Raw genomic sequence first — 18485 nt, forward strand, 5'->3', positions numbered from 1 at the left:
TGAGGACTGGAGCTGACCCACTATGACCAACATGAGGTCAGTGGTGAGAATCACCAGGCAACAGAGAGTCTAACAACAAACCACAAGTGGGAATATTTTGAAGAAGTCCTTGCAGAACCACCAAAAAACTTGTAATCTGTTGCTTTTGTTAAATGAAGCCTTTGGGGTTAAAGGTCACAGCAGGCGAAAAAACTGTTAAAAACATTCCAGTTGTTTTCTGGAGCGTTTTCCACAGCAAGGACAAAACTGAAATTGCTCCTACTGGATCGAGGGCTTCATATTGATCCTGTGATTAGGATCAATATCCAGTTGTAACAATTTCTAATTAACGTCTTTGTTTTTAACACTCTGGCTCAGAAAATTGCAGAAGAATAAACAAATGTCAGGCAGAACGAATATAGTATTCGTTCAAGGCTTGTGGAGCAAAATATTTCTCTTTTGAATTGTGGAAACTTGTTCATGTGCAAACATACAAGTTCCTTATTATGCATGTAGAAGCATTTTTCTGAGATCTGTCGTCTTTATCACATCCACATAGCAGCTCTGCTGTGAAGAAGTAAATAACGGGTATTAAAAAAGTGTGAAACGTTGCCAGAGTCTTTTTGCTCAACTCAACACGGCTTGAAAGAAGTTAAAAATGAAATGAACCAAGCATAAGATATTTCTAAAGCAACGTCTTTATACAGCCTTAGAATAAATTATTGTAATTGCTGCCAGATGAATGTATTGCCAGAAAACAGAACTAAAACTAAGCTAAATAAAAGCACGGAACTCAGCCTTCAAGTCTGGCGACAAGGAGGCACTGAGGATAGTGCCTCATTGTATTATATATTGTATTTTATTTTATTCTGGAGTAACCTCATAACATTGTTCTGAGCCGTATGCAACGAAATTTCGTTCTGTATACACCCTGTGCATGTAAAATGCTAATAATGTCAATCTAAGTCTAAATGATTGAACATATTTAGCATCAAGTGTTTCATTTCCTCAATTTTGTAATCACCAAAAGGCACAGTATGGATCTGACCATCGGAGGCAGACATCAATGTTGAGAATACACAGACAAGTACAAGTTGACAAACAAGGAAGTAATTTGTTTGAATGTGAGGTGTAGTAAAAAGTCAGAATACATCTTTTTAATAAATTGCCCAATTACCCATAATATCTGGAATTTCACATTTTCTTTCAGCTCTGCGCTTATTAAAAGCCATGTGTGTCTGATGATACGATGCTGACCAAATGTCTCTTCTGAGTTCAGAGGATGAAACTCCACATGGACTCATGACCCAGACACTCAGGACGTTTACTGTGAAGCGAAAGTGATCCAGCGTTTCTTCACTTCAGACTTCGCACTTACTTTGAAGACCAGTGAGAGAGCTGAGTAAAATAAAATGATGATTTATCAAGTCTTTTTGAGAAATAATAGAAATGAATAAGATTAACTGGGCCGAGTTAGAGAGTTCAACCTTCCCTTCACCACTGGTCCCACAAGGGGCGCTGGTGTCTATCTCTAGAGGAGAGGGGTGACGTTCACCCTAAACACATCTCAAAATATCTGAGATCCACATAAAAAAGAAAAAAACCATATTAGAACTATCAGAGGAAACCAGATTACCTGGAGAGAATCCATGATTCATGGGAAGAAACTCCATGTATAAAAATCCCAGATTTGAGTCCAGGTCTTCCACGTTGTGGGGCAACTGGGCTAAAACTTGTTCAGCCATCCAGCCCCAGTCTGCTGTCGGCGTAGTTATAAAAAAAAAGAAAAGCTGTTAGCAGCACCATTCTGTGTATCAACAGGAACAAAAACCAGAGTGTGAAGTTAAAAGCCTGAAATAACTGCAGCTGAGCTGTAGAGCTCCTTCAGTGACAAACTGCTGCACCCTTAATGCACAAAGGAGAGTTACTGTAGATCCAAACTCTCAGAAGCTTTTAAACTTTATAACCATCACTGCTTCCAACAAGATCAATGTCTTTGCAGAAATGCTGGCATTTCTACAATCCACTCTGTTTTTACTCATTTTAAATAACATTTCTGCACTAATGTTCTGTTGTAAATACTGTGCATGTATGTTGAACACACATGCACAGAAAGTGACACGACTCAGTTGCACATCCGTTCAATCATGAGTACAATATTTCTATTTCTAGTAACGGCACCTTATTTTTCATGTTTGTCTTTTACAGTCTTTTATTACTATTGTTGTTAATCTTGTTTTTTATATATTGTTTTAATGCTTCAAGAACTTTTTGTGTGAACATTTATATCAGTTACACCTGAATGTCCCACTTTGCTGGACAATAAAAACTGTTTCTTTTTCTATTTCTCACATGTGATATAGAGCCCCCTAGTGGTTGATGATGTTACAATTCAATTAATATTAAAAAAAAATCTATTTCTACTTTCAAAACATGACTTAAATGTTCACAATTGACCTAATAATGAGCATAATAATGACTTATTAGGTTCATAAGTCATTATTTTTGCATACCTGTAATCTATATGTGTATTTTACCATTTATTCATGGTTGCTGATCTTTTCTGGAGGATTTTGCACCGATGACGTCTTTCTTGTATTTGTAAGGATTATCTGGCGCCCTCTTGTGGTTCAATGGTCTAAACTTCGCGTTGGTCTGAAATGAAGGCAACATGAATCATTAAACAACTTTATAAAAACAACTTATTTTAATGAAAGCCATTCATTCACAGCTTTTTTTAAAATATATTGTTAGCAATGGATGGAGCAATGTATTGTTTAATTTAATGTATATTAAATTAATTGTTTAACTAATTGTAGCCATTAGAAGAGACAAATATGCACACAAATTAAACTTTTGTGGGACGATTACTGCAGACGGACAGTAATTATTAAAAACTAAATAAAAATTCCCAGAAAATTTTGATTTGATGCAACTTTCAATTTTACTATGTTTTTTTTGACAGGAAATATTTACATGTCAGAGTAAAACCCCCTGTAGAAATACTAAAGATTCATTTAAGAGTAACTGCAGTCTGTAACACGATTATTAAGAAACAGAGTTAAAACTATAATAATCATTACTTCAAACAAAACCTTAATATTTGGCAGCAACTCAGCAAATCTTAGAAAAAAAGAGATTATGGATTGCACAAACATTGAGTCACTTTTGTTTTATTGAAGTTCAATGATGTGACAGTCATGCATAGAAAAATCACCACTAAAAGTTTGCTGGTAGAAATATAATGGTTAAGAAAAAGACAAATTAAAAACAGAAAAACATACAAATATATTTTTATCCAAGTTATGTTTTTTTATGGATGCATATAAAATAAACAAAGCTTAAAACATCTGTATCAAAAATGTAGAAATGAAAGTCATTGTTAAGAGATGCTTCCTTTGCTAAACTCAACAGACACGGTGAAAATATTAAACTTAAATGTCCTTTTAAATGCAGCAATAACATCGTTGCACCTGAAAAGTGAAAGAGTTTAAAGGACATTTGCACATAATACAGCATGCTTTGAATCCACACAAAACTTTAAATTGATCCGTTTCAACTTTCGCGCATATCTAGCTTTTGTTTTCAAGTTTCATTAAATGTTTGTTAGTAAAAATTCTTCACAGATGCATAAAAATAGGAGATTTTTTCCTTTTTCTTTTGTCATGTGTTGCAGTGTAAGGTGGTGAGGATATGTGATGAACCCAGATTGTTGGGTGAGAAAAATGATTTAATGATCCAAAAACACAATAATCCAGGCAGCACAGATGAGCAGAAGAATAATGCTGACAACTGGAACTAATGAATAACAGACGGGAGACAAAACGTCAAACTTGACTCGACAACTAGACCGATTAGACAAGGACCCGACGAGGAACAAGGAACACAGGTGGGATTAAACACACAGAGGGTAATCAGGGAACGAGACACACCTGGGAACAACCAAGGGGTCGACAGGACAACACGGAGACTCAAGACACAGAAACCCAAAACCAACACACAGAAAAACTCAAATCAACACAGAGAAAACCCAATCCTGACATTTTTACATTGTGATAACGTTTTTATCCAGAGGCATTCTTGATCTCATTTCAGAATAAACTTCTCCATCGGTTGCTGCACGGCTCCACTTTCCTGTAGAGAAAGAGAAAAGCGTCAGATCAAACATATTCATGTTTTTTTAACCATTGGTAATAACAGCATTAATAACAAAGCTGCTACTGCAAATGGTGTCAAATATGAACATTTTACTGTTTATTACCATGTAGCAGCAACATTTTACAGTGATAGAGGAAATCCAATAGAAAGACAATAAATTGCACATCTAGCAAATTATTTAGTATAAATTATACAGAAGCAGATTCAATTTTACTAATTCATCTCAATACAGATTTCTCCTACCTTTATGTTGTTTTTCTCTCCGTTTTTACGTTTTGCTTTAGCTTTCAGTGGTTTCTAAAACAAAAAAGAAACCTCAGGATTTTTACCAGAGAACAATCGTCTGTAGCAGGTGTAGCTGGGTTTGAATATAAATAATAAAAAGTTACATTAGCTCAGCATTTCTAAGTTATATCAAATCATCTTAACTTTTGGGGCAATTAGCAACATTTCTAAAAAAAAATATTAACGTCAATGAAAGTGGAGCAGGTATCCAGAACCCTAAAAGTCCTTAGCTGGTTCTCTGATCTGACATATTCTGCTGGTTTCTAGTTGTAGTAAAGGGCAGATGATTGTCTGACCTGCATGATGGGATGTAATGATCTGCAGTGCTGTTGGCATGACGACACATTTCAGTGAAAACATTGACTGCTGGAGCTGAACAAACTTACCTGTAGTTTCTGTTTTTATGCAGCTGTGCACAGAATCGTCCTCTGGGTCATCAGAACTCCCTGTTAATACGACGAATCATCAACAAAAACAAAATGATGTATAATTAAGGTAAAAAAAATTAATTACATTTAAACATAACTACTTTATTCTAGCTGCTGATGTACCACGATGCTGATCCTGATTTCCACAATGTTCTACAGGAACACTGTGGGAAACGTGTCAACGTCTGAATATATTCATTTGTTTTTGATTTTGGAGGAAGGATCATTTTTAAAGCCTTAATCTTCTTAAATGAGAGCTTGGATTTAATCTGTTTCCGAAATATTTTGGATTTTAATTTCAGACCCTGGCAATCTTACTACTAAAATCAGTCAGTTGCTGCATCTCGACGTTCTTCAAGGAGTTTAACTTACTGTTCATAGTGGCTGGTTGGATTGACTCGTATTCAGAAGCATCACCTGCAGAGCAATGACAATGTCAAGAGTAGAATAATCTGCATTTGGGATTTTAAAACCTTTTTTTCATTTTTTGCAGTTTTCAATGTGATGTCTTCTTTAGTGTTATCTGCCACAAGTATGACACATTTATTAAAACACAGAATATTAAAATGTTTTTTTTTTTCTTGCTAATGTTTAAAAGTTAGAAAACATCCCACACATGACGGCAGCATGTTTTCTGTAGCAGATGTATTGAGCATTGCTTTCATATGTTACTGTGTGGCTGTTTAAGGTCTTTGATAAATGATTATTGAAAATGAAATCATCTTGAATCACATTTTTAGGGAACTTATATAAAATATAAATCAAGGTTACTAACCGTGTAGCAGAGAGCTGTAAACTTGGCTCTCTGTCTGGTTGGGTCCTTGATTTGTGGTCGAGCTCTGACTGCTGACCTCTGACCTAAATTATGCAAAAGGTTATACTGAAATAAATACAAAAAGGATGGAAGAATCAGAGGAAAGTAAATTAAAGAGTACTGACCTGAAGCACCATAAACCTGTGGATGGAAAAAATGACAATTTGATGCATTATAGTGCAAAACTGTTTTTCTTTTTTTGTTCCTCTGTTTTGCCAAATCATCTAAAGAAATTTAAAACATTTGAAACTGAAGCATCTAAGTTGCTGCATATTCACCCTTGGACTGTTTGCAGCACAACATCAACAGCAGGAGAAAACCAAGAATGAATCCAACCACTGGTCTAACGATCAACATCACAGGAAACGAAGAGCTGACAGGACTGGATACAGTTACTGGAAATAAGAAACATTGAACATAAGAAAACATTTTTACCCCGACAATGAATGAAAAACAAGTTTGTGCCACTGTGTCTTTTTAGAGCAACCAGAGGAATTTCATCCATTCCTAACACAGTAATATATCGTTCTTACATATTTTGGAAGAATGTCAACAATATCAAGAACAAGCTGCTAGGAAACTTATTTTGCTTTTTGTCACTTTTCTACCTGCTATATTTGCGGCGAAAGACAAGATTTAAGGCACATCAATGACTCTGTTTATCTTTTCCCTGAAAAAATTGTTTACAAAATAAGAAATCATGAAAAGTTTTAATCCTCCTCACCTCTAACAGACATCCAGCTCCTTGGTGACTCTTTTCCTGAATGTTGACATTTGTAGAAACCTTCATCTGACTTTGATACTGCAGAGATATTCAGCTCCTCTCTGCCGTCATTATTGATGAGTTTATCATTGTGATAGAAAAACACATTGGAGAGAAGATTTTGTTCTTTATCTCTGCAGTTCAGAGTAACAGGATCTCCTTCAGTCACAGGATGAACAGGGCTCACCAGGATAACATCATCATAATCATCTGTAAAACAATCAGAATATCACGGACTGTTGAGCAATTAATTGTTGTTGACATTTAGAAAAAGTTGCATTATGAAGAAGTATTTTTAAAGTTGGTTTTATCAGGGTATGTGTGGTTCAAATTTGACCGAAAACAGTAATCTTTACATTCTCAGAAATAAAATCTTGGGTGTTTTTGCATAAGCGACTAAACTAGACTCACATTAATGCAGCAGTTGCTCTTAATTGTTGATGATACGAATACATTTGTGATTGATTGCTGAAAGTTTTCAGTGATGACTAAGATGAGAAGTCTTAGGTTTTAAAACAAATGTGTGCAGGTCATTGGTCACTCATTTTTAATCTTTATGAAATTAGAAAGTATAGGGAATAATCTTATCATTTCTCCACAGATTGATTTATTCTCATCCAGACTTCAGTGATAGACAACACAATAGATTATGGAAGAAATGGTTGTGGACTGTTAGCATGCCTTATGGATTTGCAACAATGTTCACTTGTACAGAGCCCCAGATGGAACTTGGAACAAATGTTTTCTCTTGCGTTATAAGTGTTGCGTTCCCTCGCAATGTGCTTACTGCAATATTTGCTGGTTCCTTTTGTATACAGTCACAAATGTCAACTTAAAAATTTAAATGTATACACATTTAAAGAGTCTTAGCATTTATTCTTAACTCTTTGGTGCAAAAAACTGACTGAAAATGGATTTATTCACTGCATGCTTATGTCTGCATTGAGATGGAACTGCACATGAAAACGGACCTTTAAACCATTCAGACTACCAACACAAGAGACACGATCAAAACCGTCAGATGACTGATTTGTCCACGATAATAACTCAGAAATAGTCCAAATAGTTTAGATGTATTTTTATTTCTGTCCTTCTTACGGAAAGTTTCTGTTTGTGGTGCCTTTTGATCCAAAAAAAAATAAATAAAATTTCAGATATTTTAGAAGGAGATATTAACATGCATAGAAAAACCTGACGAAAGCCTTTTATTATAACTGAAAGTACAAAGGTCACCATAAGAAATGCTTACAGTATTCAACTAAGCCATATTTACTAATCAGCACAGTATTCTGTGCTGATTTGTATGGAGCCCCATGGCCTCTAGAGGGCTCCACACATTTAAACAATGCATATTATTAAATTTAACCACATTTTATGTTTCTGTTCAAAAAGCAAATGACTCACCTTTTACTTACTGGAGCAGATGTTTACGAAACAGTCAGAGAAAGAAGCTGCTCAGTTTTGAAGGAAAAACTTTTAACACCCATCCGCTGCAAATGTTTACCACTTAATTTTTCTTTATTCATGTTTTAAATTTATGAAGAGGGCACAATTCAGGAATCACTAGGTTGCTACGGGTTGTTTACAGTATTTTCAGGTATGATGAAATATAAATAATGTTTAGAACACTGGAAAAAGTAAAAACACCATGAATCATAACCTACCCTGTACAGTGATATTGACTGCGTTGCTGAATTCTCCAGATCCAGACTCACACCAGTAAACTCCACTGTGAATCACTAGTGTGTGAATGGTACATGAGGATCCATCCATCATCTCCCAGTTGTAGCACTGAACGTATGTTTGACTGGTTGAATCTGTAAACATCATCATTCTCCACTTGGTGTCGTTCCCACCACATTTCATTGTGACAGGCTGATAAATTAAATGTTGAACTCTGTCAGGACTCACTGAGAGAGAAGCTGCTGGATGAGAGTCTGAAAACAAGAAAATAATTGTACAGAATTTTTCTTAGTGTTGAAAAAATGTAAAAAACAATGTTCATTATTGAGCTGTGATTGTAAAATAAACTGTAAAAAGATTAGTGGTTTACAGACATTACAGTAGGGAAGGTAAAACTAAAGACACCAAAAACAACAACAAAAGAAAGAAAATACTGTATATGTTAACTCAAATAATATTTGATATTAAAGTTATCTTTTTTTAAGTGAGAAAAGAGTCCACAATGTCAGAGTTTCAGAGCTTTGAGGTAACAAAACCGAAATCCAAAAATATAAAAACTATCAGCTTTGCTAAATATTAATAACAGTAAACTGCTGCAGTGATAATCTGCTACTTTGTTACTTTATGGTAGTTAAAATAGAAATAGTCAAAAATGACTCCAAGGTTTTGACCTTCAAATGTCAAAAGGGAAGAAAATTTCAAAAACTTACAATCTTCTATCAAATATTTCAAATAATAATTCAGTTAATCAAACTTCCAAATAGCACTTAAATAATATCATTTAAATATTTAAGGTACAATGGTTTCAGTTGTAACCAAAATTTTTCACCACATCAAAAAATATAAATGCAGAGGAACCCAAACAATTAACCCATTTATGAATCACATGTTGAACCAAATCATAAAATCGTGCATCCATGTAGAAAACAAGCAGTTGAGTAGCCATGGACCTACGCTAACAGAAAAAAGCAGTGAGGTTCTCCTTCATTTATTATAAATAGTGAAGGACGACAAGAATTTTCAACCTGTTATTGAATTTGAAGTCTAAAAAAATCAGAGTTTAATGAATGTAAAAGCAATTCCAAGAGACTCAGTGTTGTTTATAAATGCATGTGTGAATAGAAATAAAATAAAATAATGAAGATTTAAAAACATCACACAATATTTTTCTTTTAGTGTAAAAAACTATTAAAACACTAAGTACACATAACAACCAAAGCGACTGAAAATAAAACAACATACTAATATAAGTTCTCTCAGGTAACCGGCTGCTCAGTCAGCTTCTTCTTCATGTTATTGCAGCTTACCCATGCACCACAGCACCCCCTAGTGGTTCCAGACGTTAACATTCTCTTTATTGCTTCTGGTCCGTCTCCATCAACACTTTGCTGTATTCTGGTTGTTCTTCTTCATCACTGTCTTTTAGCAGAAAGCTAAATAATTTTGTCACGTTGACAGCTAAACTCATTCTACCATTAAACACTCGCTAGGGAACAACATTAGGCGATTGCTGCTTCCATCTTATTTTTTCTTTTTCCAAAACTATGTGCACCAACTATTTAACCAGAGTCAAAAGCTAATTCTTTGCCTAATATGTGCAAAACTTGGAAAAGAGATACATTCAGGTGAAATTAGGCCAATGACTGAGGATTACATTCATCAGTATTTCATAGCTTCAACAACACATTGTTTTGTTATTGTTATCAGAATAGTCTCAGCTTTTTATTCATCATCTTCTCTAACTTAACTGAGTGGTGTGTTTACCACTATTAATAAAACAACACAAAAAACAGGAGGAACACAATACATTATTCACAACATTAACTAGAAACCTGAGCTCATCAAAAGTGCAATGCAAATTGTGGAATAAAAATCCAAAATGAAAAAACAAAAATAAACTGACCTGCAGACCAGACAAACTTTGGTTCACTGTAATCAGTGTAAAACTTTGGTTCTCCTCTTCCTGCTCTGCACACAAATCCTGCTGTGTGAGTCGGTCCATTAATGATGAAGGAGTTCTGCTCAGTCCCATTGGTGCTGCCAGGCAGCAGCTCAGCGCTGTAGTATCTGCTGGATGGATCAGGAACAGCTTTATACCAGAAGAACCTCCATCCTGCTGATTGAAGCTCCAAACCCTCACAGCTCAGAGTCACTGAGGCTCCAGGATTCGGCCATGATGGAGACACAGAGAGGACATGCTCAGGGGGAAACGCTGGAGAGAGAGAGAGATGGTCACAAAAATGTTATTTTGAATTAAATTTCTAGTGTTGGAGTAAAACTTTCCTCTGATGACTGAGAGATGATGAGCGCTAGCGCCATGAATAATGAATACATTTCATGTAACTGTTTACACAAGTCACTGATTTTTAATAACTTGTCATGTGAATGAGCTTAGCATAGCAGAACATGGACAAAGATTTGTTCACATTTGTCATGGAAATGCAGCTACTCATTGTAACCTGCAGTAAAAGTTGATTCTCAGTTTTTGATATTCGTGAAAGTATAAACATACTTACACACATATAGAAATATTTCATTAAATATTGATATTTGCTAGTAAAACCCTGTAAACATAATTCATACATGGTGAACTCACAGAACACTGTTAATGTGATGACTCCCCACTCTGTGAAGGTGAAACTGTCTCTTCTTCCTCTGCAGCTATAATCTCCACTGTAATCAGCAGTGATCATGAATTCACTGGATGTTGGAGAGTTTCTATTGGTTGGTCTCCATTCATACGTCCACTGAGTTCCTCCATCATCCTGGATCTCACATCTCAGAGTGACTCTCTCTCCTCTGTAGATCTTTGCCCAATTGGGATGTTGGATCACAGTTGGTATAATGGGAACTGATCACATAAGAAACAGAGAGCAGATATTTCCATTCACCAAATAAAGAGACACATACACATTATTTACCAACATCTGAAATCAAATCAGACCAAACTTCTCTGGTTTTTAATTTAGTTACAATTAACAAAATTATTTCTATTTGCTAAATGCCAGAAAACTTAGCGAAAATATTTTTTGGAGGATTTTTTATTATTATTTTTTTTTGTAGCTTTTGACGCTCCAATCATGTCAAACATGAAAGCAGTGAGTTTCAGGTGTGGCCCTAAAACACACCCACAGGTGTGTCTTCAATTAACTCAAATGTGTCATTTAAACTATCAGAAGTTTGTGGAGGGAAACACAAAAGCTTTGACCAAAGACAAACAGTTTAAAAGACAATTATCCACGATACTGAAAAAGGTATATACATTTCTTAATTCAAAGATAACTACAAAAAAAATCTCAAATGTGCTCACTACGTTTTTTTATTATTATTATTTAGCAAATAGAAATAATTTTGGTCGTTCTAATTGACCTAAAATAAGAAAATGTTGATTTAACTTAATTCACTGAGAAAACAATTTTAATGACTTTTGATCCAGTGAATGTGAACATCTGTCTTCAACAGTAGGTGTCTAATATCTCTCATGATAAGTGACAAAATAAAATGATCACTGGTAGAGAACGATAAAGCAAAACATAGCAGTATTAGACATATAACATGCACTTCCTATAAATTACTGGCATACAGCCAGAATGTTGGACTGTATTCATTACATAATCACATTTGTGACAGTTTCTCCATCAAACAGACAAACGTTGCTGCAGTAAATCCTCCTACATTAATATTGTTAAGGAAAAATAATTATTTTTAGTGCTTAATACAGTTAATCTTGCGACATGTGTTAAAGGTATATTCAGCACCCCCAATGGAACAGTTTTCTATTGAGCCAGATGAGCAGGCATTCAGACAAGCAGGGGCCAAAATGCAGATCACTCAATGGAGCCTCCCCACTGTGAGGCCGGGCCACAGGCGAAGCCATAAAATTAGCATTTTCCTTGGGAGACAGAGACTTTAGATTTCACAGGTATCTGTGAGGTCTTATCTCAGGATCGTTCTGTACTCAGAATGACCGTGGGAGCCACGGGGGTTCAGGGCCAGCGATCCGCTCTTTTGTCTCGGTAGAAGACAGATGGTCCTTTGATCTTTGCGTAGATCAGGGGGAGTTTCCAAGTTTCTCTGAGTGCTTAAGGGAGTTTCCAGTTGGTCAACAAGAGGAACGCCTAGAATGCATAAATTAAATAGAAAAACACCCACTCAGTATAAAATTTAGTGTCACCACTAAATTTTCAGAAAGTTGCCACTATTTTGCTTTTTTGCAGCGGCTCTCTCCAAAGACGTCTTTGCTTTTTGTTTTGTCTTTTGTTTTGTGTTTGTCCGTCTTCCCCTTGTCTGTCTTTATTTTTATGAGAAAAATGCATATCTCTGTTCCTCTGCAGCTTTGTTGTTGATTGCTTTGTATGAGATTAAACTCTGTGATCTGTGACGTCAACGCGCTTTGTTGTTGCTTTCACTTTAGAGCACGCCGCCACTCGTCGAGGATCCCGGGAAAATTAAAGAGGAAAGAGCCAAACGTTTTGTCCAAAGTTAGCATTAAATTATCCTCTTTTTTAACAATATCAACATAGAAATTCATAGTCTGGCTTAAATATCTGACAACATGAACAGGAGCAAATTTTCTGCTTTCAGGCGTCATTAGATGGAGTTACAGATGATGATCATCACACTGGAGTCATAATGTTTTTAACACCACTGATGAACAAAGGAACATTAAAGATGTTTCATTTCACAATAAAGACCAGTTTACCTGTTTTCTGAATAGTGACCTCTCTGCTGGTTTCAGTATAGAAAACTGGATCTCCTCTTCCTCCTCTGCAGCTGTACTCTCCTCCCTCTGAGATGGAGAGGACTCCATCCGATTCATTGGTTCTGATGGGCTGAGCTGTAGAAGACTTGGACTCCAGTCTGAACCAGTCAAACTTCCAGCCAACACCGATGTTTATAAAGCAGGTCAGTGTTACACTGCCCCCTGCTGGTATGATGTTAGCACTTGCTTTTATTGAGGCTTTGGGTCCATTTGCTGGTTGAAACAAACAGAAACAAGACAACCTTTAGAAAGTGGCTTGTTTGAGGAAACAATCTGTTCAGATCAATCAAACTTTAACTTCTGAGTCACTTATGCTGTTTGATGTTTAACGCTTCCTGGCCAAGTTATTGTTGAAATATAGAATTTGTTCCCAATCAATTTAAATGATTAAAAAAAAATGTTAAGAACTATTCTTTCAAGAACCAGTATTTGGAAGCGTGACTAGAACCGACTGAACGGCTTCCTTCACTTCCTCTGCTTCCGTTGCTAAAACTACAGACAGAGTACATTTCTAAAACAACGCAGAAAATCGACATCATCGTTCAGAACTTCTTCTGCTCGATGATTGGCCCGGTAGAAATTCTACTGGAGAAAATCCAAGTCAATGGGAGAAAGCCCAGACAGAGCACTGAAGAGAGATTAGAACTGAGATTAACTGAAGTCAATGGCCAGGCTAAGATAAAATAGCCTAAAACTGTTACAAATTATTTCTGATTTATCATTTAACATGAGAACTAAAGCAGATGTGAGAAGTTTTGCATCCAAAAATGTTGTCTGGTGTTCTAGGATTGTGTGAATGAGGATGTTTCTGTCAGACTTACAGTTCACTGTCAGTTTAAAGGCAGAGCTCCAGCCTGATCTCTGATAGCCTTTACTAGCCCTACACCTGTAGCTCCTACTGTCAGACTCAGAGACTCTGCTGATCTTGTATTCATTGGATGTTGGAGAGTTTCTGTTGCTTGGACTCCATTCATACGTCCACTGAGTTCCTTCATCATCCTGTATCTCACATCTCAGAGTGACCGTCTCTCCTCTGAATACAACAGGCCAGCTGGGATGCTGGTTCACAGTCGGCCCAGACACTAAAATGAATAATATTCAATCAGAAGACAGAAATTTATATTGAGCAAAAAAGGGAAAATGCTTAATTCTCTTAGATTGTGGATCTATAAGAATTAAGCTGCATGGTTCACTGTTTCCTCTGAACTGATCTACAGAATATTGTTGCTCATTTCTGAACCAGTCAAACTTCCAGTCATCAGATTCGTCCACAGAGCAGCTCAGTGTTATGCTGCCCCCTGCTGGTATGATTGTTCTGTCTGCTGTCAGTTTGACTCTGGGTTCATCTGCTGTTGGATTTAAGCAAAAACCATCAGAACATGACCTGGTTCTGGTTCAGTTTTCTTGTTTAAGTTGTGTAGATTTGTATTCTAACTCATTTGACACTGTCAGTCTGAGGGCTTTGCTCCATTCTGTTGTATTATCGTCTCTTTCAGCTCTGCAGCTGTAATTTCCACTGATAGCTGGAATAATCCTCAATTCATTTGTCATTGGAGAGTTTGTATTGGTTGGTCTCCATTTGTACGTCCACTCAGCTCCTCCGCCTCCCTGGATCTCACATGTCAGAGTAACTTGCTCATCTTTGTATATCTTAGTCCATTTGGGATGTTGGATCACAGCAGGTTTAATGGAAACTGTTCATACAAACATTAGTTACTTAAAAGTGTGATAATAAAAATAAAATTGAACAAAACAAACAAGAAAATGTTTTTATTATTACAATGCTAAAATTCAACAAATTTTCAATTTGATGATGGTTAATAACACTATTTGGATGAGGGCACTGCCAGGTTTTGCTGCATTAGGGGTTTCAGTCTGGATGGTTTTGCTGCCAGAGGTATTTCTACACTTCTTAAAAGTTATTTTGCAGACAGTCAAGTGGACCAAGTTTGAAACAGTGATGAGCAGGCAACAGGGTCATCAGCAGCAAAACTCCTTTGAGGCCATTAGGAGTAAAGTCATGCTGGTTCTGATGAACCAAGCCCTAACCCTAACACACATTTTCTGGCATTAACCAATAGAAGCCATACATGGATGGATTGATCCATCCATCCATTTTCTTACACCCTTGTCTGTAGTGGGTCGGGAGTTGCTGGTGCCGTTCTCCAGCTAACTTTCAGGCGAGAGGCAGGGTTCACCCTGGACAGGTTGCCAGTCTGTCGCAGGGCAAACAAACATGCATACTCACACTTAGGGAGAATTTAGAGAGACCAATTAACCTGACAGTCATGTTTTTAGACTGTGTGAGGAAGCAGGAGTACCCGGAGAGAACCCATGCTTGCACAGGGAGAACATGCAATCTCCATGCAGAAAGACCACGGGCCGGGAATCGACCAGGACCTTCTTGATGCAAGGCAACAGTGCTACCAATTGCACCATTGTGCAACCCCAAATAGAAGCAACTTAATTCTAGCTAACCTAAAACAAGAGAAGTTTGATCTGATTTAACTTGAGACAATGAGGAAAAAATGTCTATGTGTCTTTTTATTCAGTGTTTGTTAACTTCTGCTCTCAACTGAACAGTGCAGACTTGACACTTCAGCCTTTGCAGATTCTTCAGACTTTATCAACCAGTTTCAACTCTGTATCAGTGTGAGTCAGATAAACCTGAAGAAAGTGGAGAAATTAAGTTTGTGACTGTTTTCTTAAAACATGCATGGAAGTATGGCTAAAAATCAGCAAAGATATCATTGAGGACTTTATGAACTACAATGATTAAGATGGTGACAGCATTTAAATCACTGAGCTTAATTTGATGTCCTACCTCTCACCCTGCAGCTAAAGCAGTAAAATATGTGAATAAAGGCTCTCTGATTGAAACTTGTCCAAATTAATACGAAACCCGGAGAGAAATACACAAGAGTAAATAAGTTGCCAAATGCCAGTTTGTAAAATGTTCTGGTCATGACATCATAGATGAATATGTTAATGTATTTATTCTATATGTAGAATAAATATATTCTATCTCCATTATAGAATCTATTTATCTATCATGGAAAAAGATAAATACAATCTTAACTTCTGCTCACTGAATTTAGAACTGGTTCATGTTCTGTGTAAACTTGCACAGGACTGAAAACAAAAGTCAGATTTATGTTTTTCCTGACATATGTATTGTTACCATGATTCATGATAACATAAAGAACATGTTTCTTACCTTCAGGATTTCCACAGCAGAGGGACCACAACACTGCAATGAACAAGATTTGATCATTTTCAAGTCTTCTTACGATTTTGAAATGTTTCACAGTTTGTTCTCGACTAACTTCACAATTATAAGAAAGATCGTCTAAAATAGCAACGAGCTGCTTTCCCCACCCTGAACAATAATTGTATCAAAACAGTGAAGTGAAATCCAGTCATTTACTTACAAAAGAAGCCCAGTCTGCAGAGTAAAGTTTCCCCCATGTTCACTTCCAGACCTGCTGCACAGCTAATTGGAGCAGCTGCACTTTGCTCTCGCTAAAGTACTAAAAACAAAAGAAGAAGTTGCATTTAAGGCACTAAAAACTGTCATTCTGTAATGTACCTGTTTCCTTCCCTTTTACTCAGCGTTCATAAAGTATGCAGGAGCAGCTTTGACTCACACAGTCAACACAGTGAAGTGTTAGATTCAAATTTCCTGTCCACTGCAGCAACCGAATATATTTTTGCTCTTCATTTTTAAGGGACGGGCCACCTGCACAGACATTATTTTAATACAAATGTCCTTTAACAAACTCTTTGCACCGTTTGACTCCCCCACTAAGAGGTTAAGTCTAATGAGGTTTTAAAGGTTTGTTCTGTTGTCATGGTTATTAACTGCAGATGCTTCCAGGTCTTATTCTCTACAACTGAAAACAGTGACTAAAGTCCCGCCCACATGGAAACTTTTTTTCAAAACACCCACAAGTAAACACTGAAAAAAATAAAATAAAATCTCCACCAGACCTGTAAATGGCACAACAGGGGTGTCCAAAGTCGGTCCTCAGGGTCTGGTATCCGACATGATTTAGTTCTCTCCCTGGGTAAAAAACATCTGGATCAAATGAAGCCTCATCAGCAGGCCTGTGCATGGCTTTGACATGCTAAAGAGTTAGCTAGATCATTTGGACCAGAGAGTTATCTAAACCTGGCAGGACGCCGGCCCTTGAGGACTGGAGCTGACCCACTATGACCAACATGAGGTCAGTGGTGAGAATCACCAGGCAACAGAGAGTCTAACAACAAACCACAAGTGGGAATATTTTGAAGAAGTCCTTGCAGAACCACCAAAAAACTTGTAATCTGTTGCTTTTGTTAAATGAAGCCTTTGGGGTTAAAGGTCACAGCGGGCGAAAAAACTGTTAAAAACATTCCAGTTGTTTTCTGGAGCGTTTTCCACAGCAAGGACAAAACTGAAATTGCTCCTACTGGATCGAGGGCTTCATATTGATCCTGTGATTAGGATCAATATCCAGTTGTAACAATTTCTAATTAACGTCTTTGTTTTTAACACTCTGGCTCAGAAAATTGCAGAAGAATAAACAAATGTCAGGCAGAACGAATATAGTATTCGTTCAAGGCTTGTGGAGCAAAATATTTCTCTTTTGAATTGTGGAAACTTGTTCATGTGCAAACATACAAGTTCCTTATTATGCATGTAGAAGCATTTTTCTGAGATCTGTCGTCTTTATCACATCCACATAGCAGCTCTGCTGTGAAGAAGTAAATAACGGGTATTAAAAAAAAGTGTGAAACGTTGCCAGAGTCTTTTTGCTCAACTCAACACGGCTTGAAAGAAGTTAAAAATGAAATGAACCAAGCATAAGATATTTCTAAAGCAATGTCTTTATACAGCCTTAGAATAAATTATCGTAATTGCTGCCAGATGAATGTATTGCCAGAAAACAGAACTAAAACTAAGCTAAATAAAAGCACGGAACTCAGCCTTCAAGTCTGGCGACAAGGAGGCACTGAGGACAGTGCCTCCTTGTATTATATATTGTATTTTATTTTATTCTGGAGTAACCTCATAACATTGGAACCTCAAAACATTGTTCTGAGCCGTATGCAACGAAATTTCGTTCTGTATACACCCTGTGCATACAAAATGCTAATAATGTCAATCTAAGTCTAAATGATTGAACATATTTAGCATCAAGTGTTTCATTTCCTCAATTTTGTAATCACCAAAACGCACAGTATGGATCTGACCATCGGAGGCAGACATCAATGTTGAGAATACACAGACAAGTACAAGTCGACAAACAAGGAAGTAATTTGTTTGAATGTGAGGTGTAGTAAAAAGTCAGAATACATCTTTTTAATAAATTGCCCAATTACCCATAATATCTGGAATTTCACATTTTCTTCCAGCTCTGCGCTTATTAAAAGCCATGTATGTCTGATGATACGATGCTGACCAAATGTCTCTTCTGAGTTCAGAGGATGAAACTCCACATGGACTCATGACCCAGACACTCAGGACGTTTACTGTGAAGCGAAAGTGATCCAGCGTTTCTTCACTTCAGACTTCGCACTTACTTTGAAAACCAGTGAGAGAGCTGAGTAAAATAAAATGATGATTTATCA

The 18485-nt window shown here is 36.7% G+C and overlaps 2 protein-coding genes across 3 annotated transcripts in view; both read right to left on the reverse strand.

Annotated features, from left to right (window-relative positions):
* LOC116732480 (Fc receptor-like protein 5) overlaps positions 1 to 18485 on the reverse strand; it is a 126088-nt gene that overhangs the window by 70334 nt on the left and 37269 nt on the right. The window lies entirely within an intron of this gene.
* On the reverse strand, positions 2499 to 16806 carry LOC116732487 (obscurin-like). Of its 2 annotated transcripts, XR_004341800.1 has the most exons (16): positions 16304 to 16806; positions 16090 to 16122; positions 13694 to 13954; positions 12813 to 13085; positions 10707 to 10961; positions 10014 to 10322; positions 8092 to 8364; positions 6389 to 6637; positions 5943 to 6059; positions 5790 to 5805; positions 5626 to 5708; positions 5223 to 5267; positions 4809 to 4868; positions 4381 to 4434; positions 4029 to 4113; positions 2499 to 2634 (listed from the first exon to the last, which is right to left on the reverse strand). XR_004341800.1 is itself a non-coding variant. In XM_032582706.1 (15 exons), the coding sequence occupies exons 1-14, from the start codon at positions 16338 to 16340 to the stop codon at positions 4418 to 4420; spliced, it is 2028 nt and encodes a 675-aa protein (XP_032438597.1). In that variant the 5' UTR covers positions 16341 to 16806; the 3' UTR covers positions 3137 to 4113; positions 4381 to 4417. The 2 variants fall into 2 exon arrangements, 1 of the variants encoding a protein (XP_032438597.1); XM_032582706.1 differs by lacking the exon at positions 2499 to 2634 and having other exon boundaries at positions 3137 to 4113.

This window comes from Xiphophorus hellerii, chromosome 14 (genome assembly GCF_003331165.1).
Source record: "Xiphophorus hellerii strain 12219 chromosome 14, Xiphophorus_hellerii-4.1, whole genome shotgun sequence".
Lineage (NCBI taxonomy): Eukaryota > Metazoa > Chordata > Actinopteri > Cyprinodontiformes > Poeciliidae > Xiphophorus > Xiphophorus hellerii.

Bases quoted from the DNA above. Each gene is read 5' to 3' on its own strand.
- LOC116732487 (XM_032582706.1), bottom strand. From the start codon at position 16,340: ATGGGGGAAACTTTACTCTGCAGACTGGGCTTCTTTT. The intron at 10,323-10,706 runs GTGAGTTCACCA...CTCTCTCTCCAG, and splicing joins CATCACATTAACAGTGTTCT to CGTTTCCCCCTGAGCATGTC. The intron at 5,268-5,625 runs GTTAGTAACCTT...ATTGCTCTGCAG, and splicing joins TTACAGCTCTCTGCTACACG to GTGATGCTTCTGAATACGAG.